Source organism: Pantherophis guttatus, chromosome 2, assembly GCF_059756535.1.
Source record: "Pantherophis guttatus breed Tessera chromosome 2, ASM5975653v1, whole genome shotgun sequence".
Taxonomy (NCBI): domain Eukaryota; kingdom Metazoa; phylum Chordata; class Lepidosauria; order Squamata; family Colubridae; genus Pantherophis; species Pantherophis guttatus.
This window is the reverse complement of record NC_142064.1, coordinates 278,885,343-278,905,153: the sequence shown is the minus strand read 5'-3', so window position 1 is coordinate 278,905,153 and position 19,811 is coordinate 278,885,343. Positions and strand designations below refer to the sequence as shown.

Genomic DNA, 19,811 nt, shown 5'->3' with positions numbered 1-19,811 from the left:
AAGACCCATTGCTGCCACAAGCCATATGCTGTCATATGCTCCAGCTCCTGCCGACCCAGCGGTTCAAAAGCAGGTGACTGAGAGTAGATTAATGGGTATCACTTCAGCGGGCAACTTCATGGGACATGAAAGGAGCCCCCAAATGGGTGCCCCCAGGGTGATGATGATATCACTGGCAAATCCTTTAACCACAGAAACACTTTGGTGTTTCTGACATAGAAAAAAATAATGGGTCTGGTTATGGAACATAAACTTTGTTTTACTGCCATTCTTGAAATAATCCCTTTCTCTTTCAATTTCTATTTCCAAATTCCTAGTTCACAAGTTATTGTTTAGTGCTTTTTCTTTGTCTTTTTCTTCCTCAGGTGCTGCTCCATACATTTGTCTCTCTCAAAATAGGGACTAGTTAAAAGGTAACCGTAAAGGTTCCCCCGCACATGCGTGCTAGTTGTTCCCGACTCTAGGGGGCAGTGCTCATCTCAGTTTCTAAGCCAAAAAGCCAGCGCTGTCCAAAGACATCTCTGTGGTCATGTGGCCGGCATAACTCAACACCAAAGGTGCACAGAACGCTGTTACTTCCCACCAAAGTGGTCCCTATTTTTCTACTTGCATTTTTTACATGATTTCGAACTGTTAGGTTGGCAGAAGCTGGGACAAGTAACGGGATCTCACCCTGTTACACGGCACTAGGGATTCGAACCGTTGAACTGCCGACCTTTCGATCGATAAGCTCAGTGACTTAGCCACTGAGACCCTGCATCCCTAAGGGACTAGTTAGTCATCTCTAAATAAGATTCACAGGTGACTACAGATCTATCTATAAATTTTCCTAGGTAAAAAGTCCAAATAAATACATATTAAGTCTCACTTTTTGTGGCCATGCTAAAAATCTCTCTTTATTCTGGGTTTTCTAAAAGCGTTTTATTAAAAAGATCTGGGCCAGATTCTCCTATCTTCCTCACTGGCCCATTTTCAAAGCTTGAAGTCTCTAGTTCTCCCTCCTTCAGGGTTCAGAGATCTGAAAGTTCTCTTCCATACAATTATACAAATCATAGTGGTTTATTTGTTGTCTTAATGCCCTAGAGAGATTTCTGCAAACTTAAAAAAAATGTCACACAAACATGTCAGGAAATATTTTGGTGTCAATATCAGACTTCCAAAGCAATGTTGGGTGGAGTCTGTGTCAGAAATGCTGGGTATATACAGAAAGCGAATTTGATGGTAGTTTTAGATCAAAGCAGATTCTGTGTTTATGTCCCGTTGCTGACTCTGACTTGATCTGAAGCATCTTACAGAAATAACAGAACAACAGATTTGGAAGGGACCTTGGAGATCTTCTAGTCCTTCCCCCCTTCTCAAGCAGGAGACACTAGTTTGGTTTCTTCCACCTCTTATTTTTCTCTCTTTAAAAGCAGGTGACACAGGAAAGACTCGGTCAGGGACATAATACATGTTGCTGCTGCTTCTCTTTCTGCTGATTCTGTGGCCATGGGGATCTGGTGTGATGCACAAAGCCAAATGCCTCCTGACTCTGCAGCAGAGTGAAGTGGATCCAGAGCATCGTTACAAGCCAGGAGATTATATGATTAGTGGCATAGTCTCGGCAATGGTTGCACGGTTTCAATTATTAAGCTTTGATAGAAGTCCTTCAACCAAATTCTCACGGTAAGTCAATGCGTGCACACTGCATTAGAGGCCCTTCAATAAATGCATACAGGTCCCGGCCATCAAAAACACAAGAAGCTCTCTCGCTGATCTGCTTTCTTTGCTAACTTACTTTCTGAACCTATTGTGAGTCCCTACTGCACACTGCAGATCACGAAACTAATTTTAAGCTTTAAGGTATAAAACCTCAGTCAAAATAAGAGCCTTGATAGTACAGTGGTCTAAGCACCCTGTTATTAACACAGCTGCCTGCAATTTACTGCTGGTTTGAATCTCTCCAAGGCTCAAGGTTGACTCAGCCTTCCATCCTTTCTAAGGTAGGTGAAATGAGGACCCAGTTTGTGGGGGCAATAAGCTGACTTTGTATAAATATACAAAAGTGTCCTATGAGTAGAGCTAGGGGTAAACTCAAGGTAAACCGCTTCAAACTCAATTGAAGAAAGTACGACTTCAGTAACAGAGTGGTCAACGCCTGGAATGCTCTATTCAAGTCCATTGTTACATCCTCAAACCCTCACAGCTTCAATCTTAAACTGTCTACTGTGGACCTCACACACCATTCCTAAGAGGTCTGTAAGGGGTTGTGTTTAAGCGCACCAGTGTGCCTTCCATCCTTATCCTACTGTCCCCATTTATTTGTATTCTTTCCGTCGTTCATGTCCATGTTCATACTTATACCTGCTATCTTGTACATGTTTGACAAAGAAAGAAACAAAGGAAAGAAAGAAAGAAAGAAAGAAAGAAAGAAAGAAAGAAAGAAAGAAAGAAAGAAAGAGTGGATACAGAGAAACAAAAGAAAATCTCTCTTCCACCTCACCCCTGAGGCTGCCACAAAGAAGAGGGCAGCACCAGAAGGCAGGACAAGAAATAAGGGTTGGAAACTATTCAAGGAGCCTTGGTAGTACAGTGGTTTAAAGCACCCTGTTATTAACACAGCTGCCTGCAATTACTGCAGGTTCGAATCTTACCAGGCTCAAGGTTGACTCAGCCTTCCATCCTTTCTAAGGCAGGTTAAATGAGGACCCAGTTTGTGGGGGCAATAAGCTGACTTTGTATAAATATACAAAAGTATGAAGGCTATTGCTTAACGCATTGTAAGCCGGGCTGAGTCTCCGCAGAAAGGCGGCATATAAATCAATTTTTTTTTAAAAAAGGAGGGAAGCAACCTGGAATTAAGGAGAAACTTTCCAACAGTGAGGACAATTAACCAGTGGAACAGAACTTTGCTCCAGATGTTGTGGGTGCTCCATCACTGGAGGTTTCTAAGAAGAGACTGGACAGTCACTTGTCTGAGATGGTATAGGTTCTCCTGCTTGAGCAGGAGGCTGGACTAGAACCCCTCCAGGTTCCCTTCCAACTCTATTCTATTCTATATTCTGTGGGACACCTGATCCAAGCACAGCAGAATGTTGTTTTTTTCTGTCTGCATCAGAGATGTCTCCATCATTGTTTCTCCACGCTAAAATTTACTGCTGGGATGAAAGCCTCCCAGTTAAGAACATAGGAATTGATATCTCAATGGTGCTTTTTTTTCAACCATGACCTGGATGACTGAGAATATCCATAGATATATAGGAATTGATAGACAGGGAAAATATAACTCATTCTTGTTCACAAATTCATGCCAGGAACCAAGCAAAATCTTTAAATGAAATAATAATCTATTGGTTGGTTGATTGCTTTAGTTAGTCATTTGTTTATAGAATTCATAGAATTCACTATGAATTCTATAAACAAATGAGACCCATTTTGTCTCTGGGTGGCTTACAATTAAAAGAAACAATTGAAAACAGGAAAAGAATCAAAGAAAGGCCCCAGAACAAGAAAAAGTAAGCAACAACATTGTTTCAACTTTGACTCGGCCCAAGACCTGATGGTTAACAGACTCTGAATATCATCAAAAGGTAACCAACTAACATCCATCTAAAAGAGACTCAACCTTCTCTCTGTCCAAGATACGGAGAAAATAACCTGGTCTTGAACTTGAAATGGATTGGTTTTCATATATGCAAATATAGTCTAGATATGATGAAGATTCTAAAAAGGAGGGTTTTTTTATAGCACCTTGACAAACTTAGATAAAATTTTAATAGGTTCTGATGACTATGTGATTAAAAAATTGTATAGCCATTTATTAGAAGTAAAATTGGCAGAAGAACAAATGAAAGAAACAATGATTGCATGGGGGAAAAATGTGGGTCATGGGATTTAGTTAGAGAAATGGGAAAAATTATGGTCACAGAATTATAAAATGACAATGTCAACAGCATATAAGGAAAACTTGTATAAGATGTTTTACAGGTGGCATCTACCCCCGGCAAGAATAGCCGGAATGTATAAGAACAAATCGGAGAAATGTTGGAAGTGTCATCAGTCCCCGGGCACATATTACCATATGTGGTGTACATGTGTAAAAGCTAAAAGATATTGGACTAAAATCCACAGGTGGTTGGAAAAAATGACAAAGAAACATATTGACTTTAAACCAGAGATATTTTTATTGGGGATTTTACCAGAAATATATAATAGAGAAATGAGATATTTAATTGTGAATGTTTTAACGGCAGCTAGAATTGTATTTGCTAGAAACTGGAAAGGTGAGAAGATACCCACATATGACGACGTTATCAAGAAAATCTTGGAGTGTGCTGAAATGAGTAAATTGACATTTGAAATTAGTGAACAAGAAGATAAACAATATTATTTGATATGGGATTTATTTTATCAATGGTTAGACAAGAAAGAATGGAAATGAAATATGAAATGAAATGGATAAGATAATAAAATATATAAAGGGGTTCCCCCCCCTTTTATAGGATAATTTATTGTTAAATAATTGGTAAAGGAAAATAATAATGTAATAAACTGTTAAATAAGAAAATGTGGGATAGAGGATTAAGCACAAAAGATTTGTAACCGATCAATACACTTTCTGTAATTCTAATGGATGACAATTGTTTTATGTTTTAAGTTTTGTTTAAAAATAAAAAAAATTTTCAAAAAAAAAATAACTTGATTTTGAACAGTTTCTGAATATTATCCATGCAGGAGCTATTTTGAATCAGTTTAAACTCTTGGGGCCAATGCCAAATATATTGATAATATCTAGAACATAAAAGAGATAATAGTTCCTTTTATCTCTCTGGGTATATCAATCAGTTTTACTAAGACAGAGGAAGCAACCCATCACATATATAAAATATTAAATGCTAGAAGACAAGCGCATGAAATTGAAGCGTTGCAAGTTTCACCAATTAGGAGAGTGACTTTTAACTAATATCGTATGATCCAAAAATATTGTATTGATACCGTGTTTCCCCCAAAATAAGCCCTCTCCCGAAAATAAGCCCTGCCCTGAAAATAAGCCCTCCCCCAAAAATAATCTCTCCCTGAAAATATTTAAATGCATGCACAGCCGGTCCCCACCATTTCCTCTAGTTAGGGTTAGAGAGAGAGAGTTGGAAATCAGGTAAAATGGCAAGAGGAGCCCCGTCTTGCTCCACGTGCCCCAAAGTAATAAGACCTCCCTGAATATCAGGCCAAGCACTTATTTCGGGGTTCAAAAACATATAAGACAGGGCCTTATTTTCAGGGAAACACCGTATTATTCTTTTTCTATTAATGTTTTTGTTAATATTTTGGAATATTCCAAACTGTTTGGGGTAAAATTGTGATTGAGTGTACTACAACTATTCTCATGGAATGAAAGTTAAATTTATTTTCATTCATATCTTCATATCTGCAGAGTATCAACCAAGAGGTATTGGAAATTTGTACCTTTCCTTTTCACCATTGAGGACATCAACCGGAATGACCACCTCTTACCCAACATCACCCTGGGTTATAATATCTATGAAAATTTCTTCAAGGTAGAGATGACTACAGATCCTTTGCTGGACCTGCTTTCCGATGGGGAGGCCAATGTGCCCAACTACAGGTGTGGAAGGCAGAGAAACACAGTGGCTGTTCTGGAAGAGGCCGAGGCTGGCATCTCCATTCAGATTTCCAGCATGTTGGGCACCTACAAAGTCCCTCAGGTGTGTCTTTCTTGGGAAACAATGTTCAATTGTGTGATTTTCAATCAGAATTGAAATAATATCTTCCATTTCTTCCAGATCAGTTATAGTTTTGCTTCCAAGATTCTGGGGGATAAAACTCAGCATCCTTTCTTCTACACGATGCTCCCTGCTGAAGGAGTCCAGTACCCAGGGATGATCCAGCTTCTCCTCTATTTCAAGTGGACCTTGGTTGGTCTTGTTGCTCCGGAAACTGACCAGGGACAGAGGTTCATGAGGACAATGTCTGCTTTGATGTTGAAGAATGGCATTTGTGTGATTATATATCAAAGCTTTAGATTGAATGTCGCTAATATGGTTTTCAAAGTAACAGAATATTACAAATGGAGAAAAGTCAATGTCTTTGTTTATGGTTCAGAGACTAGTTCGTTCTCAGTAGGAATGGTAGTTATCAACACAATACTTGCACATCTTCCAGAACGTGTCATAGATAAAGTCTGGATCATCACAGCTCAGTGGGATCTCAGTCTTGATTTTATGTTTAGTGTGAAGTCCCTGAAACACATTGGTTGCATTTTTTCTTTCTTGATAAAGAAAAGAAAATGGGCAAACTATGAAGATTTTAAAACCTTGGTTAAACTCCTAATTAACTTTTTGGAGAAAACCTTTATATGTTCATCCACCAAGGATGCCCCTTCAGTGAAAGTCTGGAGACGGTGTAGACAAACAGAAGAATTGGAGGCTGTGAGGAAAGTGGAGATTGATCGGATCCTAACTCTGGACAGCTACCTCATTTACAACACCATTTGGTCTGTGGGAATAGCCTTAAATTCAGCTTACATAGCCGCATTCAAGAGATCAATGAGAAACAGGGGCATGAAGGTAGAAGATCCAAGGCTAAAGGCTTGGCAGGTACTTCTTTTCCATTAGACATATTTCCTCAAAATATGGGAAATAGTTTTATCACTGGATGACTTGGTTATTTATTCTGAAAAATGAAATTACTCAGAAACTCAATTCCAATCTAATCACAACCTTCTGTTTCTTTCTGCTCTTATCCTCCCCCCACCAGGGGTGGGATTCGCACAATTTACCTACCAGTTCTCCCAGCACCAAAAATGTGAGCAGACGCGGGCTTGCTTCACTCGCGACGTGCCACCTCCACACATGCGCATGGCTTGAAAATGTGGCTAAATAGAATGGCATAGCGCCGGGGCAGGTTGCTACTACCAGTTCGCCTGAACTGGTCCGAACCGGCTGAATACCACCTCTGCCACCCCACCCCCAATATTCTCTTGTTTTAATTTTATGTTTTTAAAAGCGAATTCATTGGTTTCTTGGTTGTTCAATCCATTCTTTTTTTTTTCCAAACTGATGAAGTTGGTACAAACAACAAGCCATCAAATGGTAGCAAGAAGGATAATATCAACCAATATCTTTCAGTGATGATCAGGGGTGGGTTCTAAATTTTTTTACTACCAGTTCTGTGGGCGTGGCTTATTTCTGGGTGTGGCTTGGAGGTCATGTGACTAGGTGGGCATGGCTAGCTGGTCAGAGTCATTTCTGGAAGGTCCTCACACTTACGACCAGTCCTCGAATTTACTACCCGACTCATTTGTTTGCTTTTAACACCGATCAGCTGTAGGACGGCCCTTTGAAGCCCCGCGGCAAGAGTTTAAACAGTTTTTTTCCCTCTAGTCATCAGCTGGGACTCAGGAGGCAGCAATAGATTGGGGGTGGGACCAAATAAAAGGTAAGAATAACTTAGGGGGGTGGGGGGTGAGAGGGCAGGGGAGAGAACCAGTTCGTTGACGTCATATCATCACCACTACCGGCTCAGCCGAACCGGACTGAACCGGGAGGAACCCACCACTGGTGATGATGCTTGCAGTGTGACGTCACTGATCTTCACCATTGAAGGCCGTAAAGAAAGCATAGGAAAGTAAGAATAGCAAAGCTACCTACTTTACTTGGGCAACTAAGGATACAACACAAGAGAAAAATCTAACAAGAACTCTCAAGTTAAAGGAAAATCTGAATGGATGAAATTTCAGGCATCTGTTTTTAGATTAATTAAACATGATTTTGTTTTAAAAAATACTTTTGTCTTTACAGGAGTTGTACATTTCTATTGCTCTAATAAAGCATTGGGACCATGAATGACCACATTCCTATCTTCTGTCCTTTACCATCATTATTTTATTTTTATTTATTTTATTTTATTTATTTTATTTTGTCAAGCATGTATTTTATGACAGATACAAGTGTAACCATAATTGTAAATACATGAAAAGGATACGAATAAAAGAAAACATTAGGACAGGGACGGTAGGCACACTGGTGCTCTTATGCATGCCCCTTACAGACCTCCTAGGAATGGGGTGAGATCAACACTAGACAGTCTAAGGTTAAAGTTTTGGGGGTTTGGGGATGAAACCACAGAGTCAAGTAGTGCATTCCACGCATTGACCACTCTGTTGCTGAAGTGGTATTTCCTGCAATCGAGTTTGGAGCAGTTTACCTTCAGTTTGTATCTATTGTGTGCTCAAAGTTAGCTACGTAGCCAGTTTTGTTTTTTGGGTTTTTTTTTTGCCAAAAATTGTTCTGATCAAGATATTTAAATATTAAGTTAGCAGCTGTTATTATTCCCCTGCTTATTAATATTTTCCACCCAAGTTTGACTCTGACAATAAAACGTGTTTTTTTGAGCAGAGAGACAGAAATATTCAGAGCTCTCCCAGCATAGACAAAGGGGTCTTTAAAAAAGAAACACAAACCTCTGATGTCCCTTTTAAATTTTTATTTACCTTACGTTCTTTCCAGCTTCACCCCTTCCTTCAAAGCTCTCAGTTTTACAATAATTCCATAGAAGGGGTATATTTGGATGAGAAAGGAGATCTTACACCTGACCTGGACATTGTGAACTGGATTGTTTTCCCAAATAAATCTGTCAAGAGAGTGAAATCTGGGAGCGTAGAAAAACGGGAATCCCAGGATTTTAAATTTTCCATTGACCGGAAGAATATCGCACAGGTGGAACTGCTGAACAAGGTGTGAGTAATGCTGGCATTTATTTTATTCCACTGAAGGTGGCTATAACAGGAATACACTTGAATTCTCCATCGGTGGAGAATTGCTTTCAATGCCTTTGAGTTATCACATCAGCTGATAAGACTCTCAAGAGTGAAAACGCCTTTATTGGCCATAAATAATAATTTTCAATTTTCATACAAACCATTCACTGAGTCTATGGAAAGAAAGGTAGAATGAGGAGTCATTCAAACAACATGGTTTACCTAGCCAAAGCAAAGTATTCAAGAGCCTCGGTAGTACAGTGGTCTAAGGCACCCTGTTATTAAGCTGGTTATTAAGACCAGCTGCCTGCAATTACTGCAGGTTCAAATCTCGCCAAGGCTCAAAGTTGACTCAACCTTCCATCCTTTCTAAGGTAGGTAAATTGAGGACCCAGTTGTGGGGGCAATAAGCTGACTTTGTATAAATATACAAAAGGATGAAGGCTATTGCTGAGCACATTGTAAGCCGCCCTGAGTCTCCAGAGAAGGGCGGCATATAAATCAAATTTTAAAAAATAAATAAATAAATAAATAAAAGTATGCAGGCAATATATCCTTGAGCAATTAAATATCTACATTTAAAATGAAAATCTAAATTTTAATGTGTGTGAAACGCTAAAAGGAATGAGAAACAGAGGAGGAGTGTGTAGTTCAATCTTTTAGATCTAATTAGTCAAAGCTACATCTTGGACTAAACCTTCTGCCATTTTTCGGAAAATAAGTTAATTTTCTGGGTATGTTATATATGCCACCCATCTCACAATCCAGAGTTTTATTTCCTTTTCTCTCCTTAGCCCTTTCCTCCTTCTACATGTGTGGAAAGCTGTCATCCTGGATTCATGAAAGTAGCTCAGGAAGGGAGGCCCATTTGCTGCTATGACTGCCGTCCTTGTGCAGAAGGAACCATCTCCACCATTGAAGGTGGGTGACTCCAGAGGAAAGGGGAAGACTTTCAGGATGACCATAGATATTCCGGCATTTTTAACTAAAGAGTGACAAAGATTTTCTCCTTCTAACTGGAGTCACTTCAAAAACTATAAAAATGAGCCTTGTCTTTTCATCCCTATTCAGAAGAGAGAAGACATTAGTTCTTGCTTTCTTGACATGGGTGGGAGGAAAAAGAAACAATGGAACAGACCAACCAGATAAGTGCTCTCCAGAAATAAAACCTGACCATTTCCTTGGTCCAGATGAAGGGGGGCATTCATATTTGCAGGGGCCATTGCGTCCTTGATTTCAACATCTTATTCATGTCAGGCTCCAAGTAATGCATCCATCACAAATAAAACTTCAAGGCATTACTTCTCCTCAAAGAACAAATTTATTTAGATACATCATCTTGGCACTACTGGTGAAAAGCCAGTACTAAAGTTCCCGGGCTTTTCACCCCAATGTAAGTTTCAGTTTCTCAAGTTTCCAGAACCACTGTCCCATTGTCCAAACAAGGTGGGAGCTGGTTGATCGGCTACATCTCTCCTCCTCCTTCTCCGATCAGCCAGACGTTAGAATGTGGTTACTCATCAGTTAGGAATGCTGTTTTGAATGAAGACTCCCCCCCCTTCAGCTCCCAACTTTGTCAAGCTGAATGCATGTCAGAATGCCCAAAGATACAAACAATCCCACACCCCAATCAATTATAGGCTTGACAATTCCTTCCTGTGATTCACCTAATCCAGTACCAGCAGGCCCAGTCTCTACATGGGTCATTGATGAGAGGACTGTGGGGTGCTTTGGATTGCATGTCTAACACATGCTTCATGGAATCACACTGAGATTCCATTAAAGGCAGCCGGATCTCGTCCTGGGAATGTGTGGCAGAGAATCTCAGTTGCTTTTTGAACTTGTCCTTTTGCTTAATATTACTCAAATTTCTGAACATATTCATGCACCCCATCACCAGTTTCACTCCAACTATACAGATGATGGCAGAACCTAGTTTATGAGAGATATTGATCTTGCTCTTTTCAGATGCTGAAAAATGCACCAAATGTCCAGCAGATCAGTATCCAAATATCAACCGAGATGACTGTATACCTAAGACTGAAACGTTCCTATCCTATCAAGAAAATTTGGGGATCATCCTAGCTTCACTTGCCTTGTTCCTCTCTTTAGTAACAGCTTTTGTCTTGAGAATCTTCATTAAGTTCCGAGAAACTCCCATAGTCAAAGCCAACAATCGGGACCTTTCCTACATCCTCCTCATCTCCCTCCAGCTTTCCTTCTTGACCTCTTTTCTATTCATTGGCCAGCCAAGGAGAGCCATGTGCCTTCTCCAACAAACAGCCTTTAGCAACATCTTCACAGTTGCCATTTCTACAGTCTTGGCCAAAACAGTCACTGTGGTATTAGCATTCTTTGCCACAAAACCAGGGAATAATTTACAGAGATGGTTAGGGAAGATGTTGGCCAATTCTATCATCCTTTTGTGTTCTGGTGTCCAAGTTGTCCTCTGCAGCATCTGGTTGGCCACATCTCCCTCATTCCCAGAGTCAGACATGTACTCACAACCTGCAGAGATCATCCTCCAATGTAATCAAGGCTCCGTTGCCATGTTCTACCTTGCCCTTGGCTACATGGGTTTCCTGGCTATCATCTGCTTCACGGTGGCTTTTCTGGCCAGGAATCTCCCTGGGGCCTTCAATGAAGCCAAGCTGATCACCTTCAGCATGCTGGTCTTCTGCAGTGTCTGGGTGTCTTTTGTGCCCACTTACTTGAGCACCAAAGGAAAATACATGGTGGCTGTGCAGGTCTTCTCCATCTTGGCCTCCAGTGCTGGTCTGTTGGGTTGCATCTTCATCCCCAAGTACTACATTATCCTTCTGAGACCAGACTTGAATACAAAAGAGCATCTTACAACCAGAAGAAATGTATAAATGTGAGATAGAGGAATTTGTGCTCTCAATATATTCCAATGGGCCAATCATAGAAAATGATCCAAGTGTTCTGACCTAGGCTTCCTTAGAAAGTAAACAGCACAAACAAGGTCCCAACAAACCTATTTAATTCATACGGCTGTAAATTACTTTCATTTACAGTCCGCAAGGCTTGATAAACAGTCTTTCAGAGGATGCTGCCAAAGAGCTAATTTCCAGACTCAGGGCAAGACCAAACCTGGCACAGAGTCACAAATAGAAGTTTCAAATCTTGAATCAGCCAGATGAACTAATTACTTCCTGCAAAAGCTCACGTCCCATTCACTTCTCCTTTCTGTGTTATGGGAGAGGCCAATCTTCTCCAAGCCTTACTCCCAAGTCGATCCTGTTTCCTTAATTGTTCCTGTCTCCTGGCAGCTCTGCGCATGCACACACTGGGAACAGGCTCATGCTGTTCTTCTTCCTCGCTGATGTCAGACTCCGGAGACTCTGGAGGCAGCAAAGAACTACCAGATGGCCTTGGCCCCCTCTCTGCCTCTGACTCAGAGCCATTTCCAAGCCTTCCCCTGACTCCAGGACTGGCCCACGTTCCTCCCCAGCCTCCTCACTGTTTTAATCTACTGCCAGCTTTGCTGGCCGCTGGTGGGCCACAACACCAAGTTGCCCTCCATATATGATTTGGGACAATTATTTTGCTTGAAATAATTAAAGGGCAGCTGGAAAATAGTGTCCCACATTCTTGTCCAGGAGAATTGCAATATGGCTGCTTAGTTCTTTGAACAGCCACTGCATCCTATCTGTCTTCAGCCTACCTGAAATGCCACACCACAAATATTTGAAACATGATGCTTGCGCAATGGGAATCTTGCTGCTATGCCAGAAATATTTTGGGGGGTTGGGGTTCTCTAAAAGTTCAATTATTTTAATTTAAATTATCAGCAAATGAAATTCCTGGCAATATTGGAGTCAAGATCTCATCTGTCACTGTTCCAAGTAATGCACCCATAGAAAACAGAACTCCGAGGAAGGCAGGTTCCTCAAAGAACAGTTTATTGGATACTTCATATTGGCACAACTGGAGAAAGCCGGCTCTGAATTTTCCCGTGGCTTTCACCTGGTTAAAAGTAAAAGTTTCCTTTCCCCACCTCCCCCTGAAATCACTGGTCATGCTGTCCAATTCAGGTACTGACTGGTTGCCTGGTTACTTGCTCCTCCTTTGGCCAGCCACCTGTGAGAATGTCCTTGGTTCCAATAGGAAAACTTTATTGTTTGGGCTATAAAACCCCATCTAACTATCTTCCCCCCCTCCCACCATTGGTGTGGCAAATCTGAAGCCTCCAAGTTGGCCTAGGGCACGGCACAGAGATAACACAAACAGCTGGCAGTTCAAACTGCCCCTTTATTGCTCCAATTCTCCCAAAACTCTCCCATGTTTCTGGCAAGTCCAAGTGCAGAGTGATAACAAAACCCCACACAATCCTCAAGCAGCCTCTGGCTGCAATTAGTCCAGCCCAGTGCTGTCTGCACCAAGGCTACATGGCAATAAATCCAAATATATTTGGCAAATCAAGGAGTTCAGGGAGCAAAAGATCCAGGTAATTAGTCCAGAACGCCAAAAGGAATGCAAGGCCTCTTGGCAAGTTCAAACGTCAGCACGCAACACTTCAGGAACTCAGCGTTTGTTCCTGACATATGCCCCTCCCTACAGAGTCTCCTTAATCAGGAGGGGGTGGTTCTTGCTCCTCATCTGAGCTCTGTCTCTCATGTTCATCCTGCCTCTGCCTGCAGGCCTTACTAATTCTGAAAAGCCTTGCCTGGACTGACTCTGCCCTTCCCCAGTTTCCTCCAAGGCCAACGGAGCTGCCCTCTCAATCGCTGTCAGCTCTTGTTCCAGTTTATCTTCCCCCGCAGATTCAGACTCCGACGGGAGCAAGACACCTGGTCTACTACGTTGTTATATGAAGAGCATGTGCGCAGTCCTGCTGCAAACCAGTAGTAAAGATAAGTAGAACCAGGGGTGAAATGCTCCCAGTTCGGACCGGATCACCCGATCTGGTAGCGTTGGTGGTGGGTGGTTCAAAGAACCGGTAGCAAAAATCCCTGCCTCCTCCATGCCCAGCTGAGCCACGCGATCATCTGAGGTTTTTTTTTTTTTTAACTTTTAAAAGCATTTTTTCTATAACCTCTTCGGCTGAAAAAATGCTTTTAAAAGTAAAAAAAAAAGCCTCAGATGATCACGCGGCTCAGCTGGTAGCGTCAGAGGCTTCTAAAAGCAGTTTTTTCTGCACCCTCTTCGGTCAAAGAGGTTGTAGGAAAAAATGCCTTTAAAAGCCTTTGGCGATCCCAGCTGAGTTGCCTGATCATCAGAGGCTTCTAAAAGCACTTTTTTCTGCAATCTCTTAAGGTTGTAGAAAAAATGCTTTTAAAAGTAAAAAAAAAAAAGTTGGCCACGCCCACCCAGTCACATTAATACCCCCCAAGCCATGCCCACAGAACCAGTAGTAACAAATTTTACATTTCACCACTGAGTAGAACCCACCCCTGCACCATACCCACAAAGATGATGCCACTACAGAACACAGAAACCATCATGAAACTCCTGCATCTATGCCTCGATTCATAGTTCAATGGGAAAAACTAGAAGCAAATGCAAGGTATCTTGATGGGATCACTTATATCAGGCCTAATAGCAGAAGCAGTCATGCAACGACTCAAATCCATGGCTCCATCCACCATCATCCAATCAGAATTCTGGACACGCTACATCGATGACACCTTTGATGACACCATTATCAAATGCTCCTAAACTGAAGAAACACACCAACTACTCAATAACATATACCCTGGGATCAAATTCACATGCAAAGAGGAAACAGACAACAGACTCCCATTCCTCGTCATTGACATAAGAACACTAGAACAGAGAACTAGAAACCTGTGTCTACCACAAATCCATGCACATGAACCAGATCCTCAGCTTCGCAAGCAACCCCACCCTACTCCACACAAAAGAAGCTGTATCCAGATCCTGTTCAAAAGTGCCAGGACACACTGCAGCACCACAACACTAAGAAAGGTGGAAGAAACATTATTGCTCAATGTCTTTCTCTATAACGGCTATCCAAAAAACTTCCTATTCCGACGCAGCATGCAAACTACAACACATTACACAGCCAACCACCATGCAAAACCTAACCCTATCGTATACAAAAGGGGTGTCGGAAATGACAGCCAGAATCCTCCAACCCCTAGGAATAACAATAGGCCACAAACCCACAACCACATTCCGCCAGGAATTATCCAGAACCAAAGACAAAATACAGAAGGATGAAAGAAACAATGTAACCTACAAAATCAACTGTAATCATTGCAAGCAATTCTATGTGGGACAAACATCACATCAATTAAAAAGCAGCATCCACGAACACCGGCTGGCAGTCAAACACCAAGAAGTTATTATTGAGTCTGTCATCTGCACCTCTATAACTGTCTGGTTTGGCTCTGCAACCCAACAAGACAGACACAGACTTCAGAGGATAATTAGAACTGCAGAAAAAATAATGGCTACCAACCTGCCTTCCATTGAGGACCTGGATACTGCACGAGTCAAAAAGAGGACTGTGGAAATATTTACACACACCTCACATCCTGGACATAAACTGTTTCAACTCCTACCCTCAAAATGACACTATAGAGCACTGCACACCAGAACAACTAGACACAAGGACAGTTTTTTCCCCGAACGCCATCACTCTGCTAAACAAATAATTCCCTCAACACTGTCAAACTATTTATTACGTCTGCACTACTATTAATCTTCTCATCATTCCCACCACCCATCTCCTTCCACTTATGACTTTATGACTATAACTTTGTTGCTTGTATCCTTACGATTTATATTGATATTGTTTCCTGATTGCTAATTTGTACCCTATGACTATCATTAAGTGTTGTACCTTATGATTCTTGATGAAGGTATCTTGTCTTTTTATGTACACTGAGAGTGTATGCACCAAGACAAACTGGAGGCCGTACGGATCTGGATGGGGAGAAACATGCTCAGGCTCAACCCAACCAAGACTGAGTGGCTGTGGTTTCTGATGTCCCGATATAGTCAGCTGGTGCCATCGCTGACTATTGGGGGCAAATCGTTGGCCCCCATGGAAAGGGCTTGCAACTTGGGCGTCCTCCTGGATTCACGGCTGTCTTTAGAAGAGCACTTGACGGCCGTGACCGGGAGGATTTTTCATCAGGTTCGCCTGATCCGCCAGTTGCGTCCCTTTCTAGATCGGGACTCTCTACACACAGTCACTCATGCCCTAGTCATCTCTCATCTGGACTATTGTAACGCTCTCTACATGGGGCTCCCTTTGAGGTGCACTTGGCGGCTCCAACTGGTGCAGAGTGCGCCTGCACGGGTGGTTATGGGAGCGACATGGAATTCCCATGTAACACCTCTCCTGCGTGAGCTGCACTGGCTCCCAGTGGTCTTCTGAGTGCACTTCAAGGTTCTGGTTATCACCTTTAAAGCGCTCCATGGCTTAGGACCTGGTTATCTACGGGACCACCTGCTACCACCAATAGCCTCCCACTGGCCAGTACACTCCCATAGAGAGGGGCTCCCCCGGGTGCCATCGGCCAAACAATGTAGACTGGTGGCCCCTAGAGGGAGAGCCTTCTCTGTGGGGGCACCTACGATCTGGAACGAGCTCCCCCCAGAGATACGGAGGATTCCGGATCTGCACGACTTCCGTCGCACGCTTAAGACTTTTTTATTTCATCAAGCTGGCCTGGCCTAAATCTTCTCCCCTTTTTAGATGGAAATTTTAATTTTTTTTTAAATTATGGGGTATTTTAAATTCAGCCAAATTATTTAATTCCTTTTAATTTATTTTAAATTTTTGTATTTATGTGTTTTATCTTGTGGCTGTTCACCGCCCTGAGTCCTTCGGGAGAAGGGCGGTATAGAAATTTAATAAAATAAAATAAAATAAATAATAAATAAATTCCTTGTGTGTCCAATCACACTTAATGTCAGCCTCCAACTTTCTGCTTTGGCTGCCATAAGAAATGGGGGAGGGAAGAGCGTGGGGGAGGGAAGCAAGCTGGTGGATTTTGAAGAAACGAAATCTAAGCACCGAAGTGGCTATCGGGTCAACCGTCATTGCGTTCCTGATTGATGACGATGCCAGACGTGCTTCCACCTGACCTCTGGGAGACCTTTGGATTGGGTGATTGATGATGGACAGTGGGAGGGGATGCTTTCTATATGCAACTTTCGCGCCTATTGCTTTAGTTTCAGCTTTCCTTTGGTTGCGTTCATTTCATCTTCCAGTAAAAGTACATTACTCTATAAAATATGGAGTTTGGCTCATTCTTTCCTGACTTTGAAGGAAGCACACCTGACACTTGGCCAATAAAAGAATTCTATTCTATTCTATTCTATTCTATTCTATTCTATTCTATTCTATTCTATTCTATTCTATTCTCCCAAATCCTTAACCTCTACCCACACTGACACCAAACAGCACCCGTTCGATTGGAGCAACACAAAAATCACCAGCCATGCTACCACCCAGCACGCTCATGAGTTCATTGAAGCCTGGCATTCCACAAGCAATTCCATCAATAGACACACTGATCGATGAGCAGCTTACAAACCTCTCAGAATCCAAATCAAGCACATAGTCAACCAGAGACAGCTCTGACCCTCAACCAACCCACGCAAGCCCCATGCAGCTCATAACCTCCCCATCAGAAGACTCACAGATAACCAGACCATTACAAGACCTTCACTTTATACACCCACAGCTGAAGCCCTTATAAACACTGACATACCTTGAACTCTGTTAGAGATGTTACCTAGCCAGGTAATGAAAGGTTCAGAAACCAACCCACAAGCTCAGAGAATGAATCTTCCCCTTCATATAACAACGTAGTAGACCAGGTGTCTTGCTCCCGTCGGAGTCTGACTCTGCGGGGGAAGATGAACTGGAACAAGAGCTGACAGCGATTGAGAGGGCAGCTCCGTTGGCCTTGGAGGAAACTGGGGAAGGGCAGAGTCAGTCCAGGCAAGGCTTTTCAGAATTAGTAAGGCCTGCAAGCAGGGAGGAACAGAGGCAGGATGAACATGAGAGACAGAGCTCAGATGAGGAGCAAGAACCACCCCCTCCTGATCCAAAGGCTCGGAGAGTGCAGAGAAGGTGTGATCATTGCAGATTGAGTAGGTTACTTGCGAGGAGAATGTACTGCCCAACTTCAGCAGGCACACCTGGGAAATGAGACTTAAGGAGACGCTGTGGGGAGGGGCATTTGTTAGGAACAAACGCTCTAGTTCCTGAAGTGTTGCGTGCCGACGTTTGAACTTGCCAAGAGTCCTTGCATTCCCTTTGGTGTTCTTGACTAATTACCTGGATCTTTTGCTCCCTGAACGCCTTGATTTGCCCTTGATTTGCCAAATATATTTGGATTTATTGCCATGCAGCCTTGGTGTGGACAGTGCTGGGCTGAACTAATTGCAGCCAGAGGCTACTTGAGATTTGTGTGGGGTTTTGTTATCACTCTGCATTGGGACTTTCCAGAAACATGGGAGAGTTTTGGGAGATTTGGAGCAATTAAGGGGCAGTTTGAACTGCAAGCTGTTTGTGTTATATCTGTGCCGTGCCCTAGGTCATCAAACCAGGTAGATAATCCAGATTATCCTCCCAATTTGACCAGGAAGTGTCTCTTCATTCTTTTGCTGCTGTTGCTGATGCCAACCCTGAAGTAAACCTGGCTGAAGCCAACTTGGAGGCTTCAGAGTTGCCACACCAATGGTGATGGGGGGGGGATAGTGAGATGGGGTTTTATAGCCCAAACAATAAAGTTTTCCTATCGGAACCAAGGGCATTCTCACAGGTGGCTGGCCAAAGGAGGAGCAAGTAACCAGGCAACCAGTCAGTACCTGAATTGGACAGCATGACCAGTGATTTCGGGGGGAAGGAGGAAACTTTTACTTTTAACCAGGTGAAAGCCACGGGAAAATTCAGAGCTGGCTTTCATCAGTTGTGCCAATATGAAGTATCCAATAAACTGTTCTTTGAGGAACCTGACTTCCTCGGAGTTCTGTTTTCTATGGGTGCATTACTTGGAACAGTGACAGATGAGATCTTGACTCCAATATTTTCAGGAATTTCATTTGCTGATAATTTAAATTAAAATAATTGAACTTTTAGAGAACCCCAACCTCCCAAAATATTTCTGGCATAGCAGCAAGATTCCCATTGCGCAAGCATCATGTTTCAAATATTTGTGGTGTGGCATTTCAGGTAGGCTGAAGACAGATAGGATGCAGTGGCTGTTCAAAGAACTAAGCAGCCATATTGCAATTCTCCTGGACAAGGATGTGGGACACAATCTCCCAACTATCCTTTAATTATTTCAAGCAAAATCTTAGTCCCAGATCATATATGGAGGACAATTTGGTGTTGTGGCCCACCAGAGGCAAAGCAGATTCAGCAAAGCAGATTCAGACAGTGAGGAGGTTGGGGAGGAATGTGGGCCAGTCCTGGAGTCTGGGGAAGGCTTGGAAATGGCTCTGAGTCAGAGGCAGAGAGGGGGCCAAGGCCATCTGGTAGTTCTTTGCTGCCTCTGGAGTCTCTGGAGTCTGACATCAGTGAGGCAGAAGAACAGCATGAGCCTGTTCCCAATGTGTGCATGCGCAGAGCTGCCAGGAGACAGGAACAATTAAGGAAACAGGATCGACTTGGGAGTAAGGCTTGGAGAAGATTGGCCTCTCTCATAACACAGAAAGGAGAAGTGAATGGGACGTGAGCTTTTGCAGGAAGCAATTAGTTCATCTGGCTGATTCAAGATTTGAAACTTCTATTTGTGACTCTGTGCCAGGTTTGGCCTTGCCCTGCGTCTGGAAATTAGATCTTTCGCAGAGTTCCATACGAGATAGGTGGGTGTTGATAACCTTCCTCTGAAAGACTGTTTATCAAGCCTTGTGGAGTGTAAATGAAAGTAATTTACAGCCGTATGAATTAAAGAGGTTTGCTGGGACTTTGTTTGTGCTGTTTACTTTATAAGGAAGCCTAGGTCAGAACACTTGGGTCAGAACAATCACACCTAGGTCAGAACAATCATTTTCTATGATTGGCCCATTGGAATATATTGAGAGCACAAATTCCTCTATTGCACAT

The 19,811-nt window shown here is 42.4% G+C and overlaps 1 protein-coding gene across 1 annotated transcript; it reads left to right on the top strand.

Annotated features, from left to right (window-relative positions):
• The first annotated feature begins 1,504 nt into the window (after window positions 1-1,504).
• LOC148115985 (vomeronasal type-2 receptor 26-like) lies at window positions 1,505-11,628 on the top strand. Its single transcript, XM_087885344.1, has 7 exons — window positions 1,505-1,665; window positions 5,411-5,702; window positions 5,781-5,912; window positions 6,369-6,593; window positions 8,505-8,732; window positions 9,550-9,676; window positions 10,724-11,628. Exons 1-7 carry the CDS (start codon window positions 1,505-1,507, stop codon window positions 11,626-11,628), a joined length of 2,070 nt encoding a protein of 689 aa, XP_087741470.1.
• Window positions 11,629-19,811: the final 8,183 nt, after the last annotated feature.

Excerpts from the sequence above, each read along its gene's own strand:
- LOC148115985 (XM_087885344.1), top strand. The coding sequence starts at position 1,505 with ATGCACAAAGCCAAATGCCTCCTGACTCTGCAGCAGAGTGAAGTGGAT. Across the intron at positions 1,666-5,410 it reads CCTTCAACCAAATTCTCACG|AGTATCAACCAAGAGGTATT; the intron begins GTAAGTCAATGC and ends TCATATCTGCAG. Across the intron at positions 8,733-9,549 it reads AGGTGGAACTGCTGAACAAG|CCCTTTCCTCCTTCTACATG; the intron begins GTGTGAGTAATG and ends TTCTCTCCTTAG.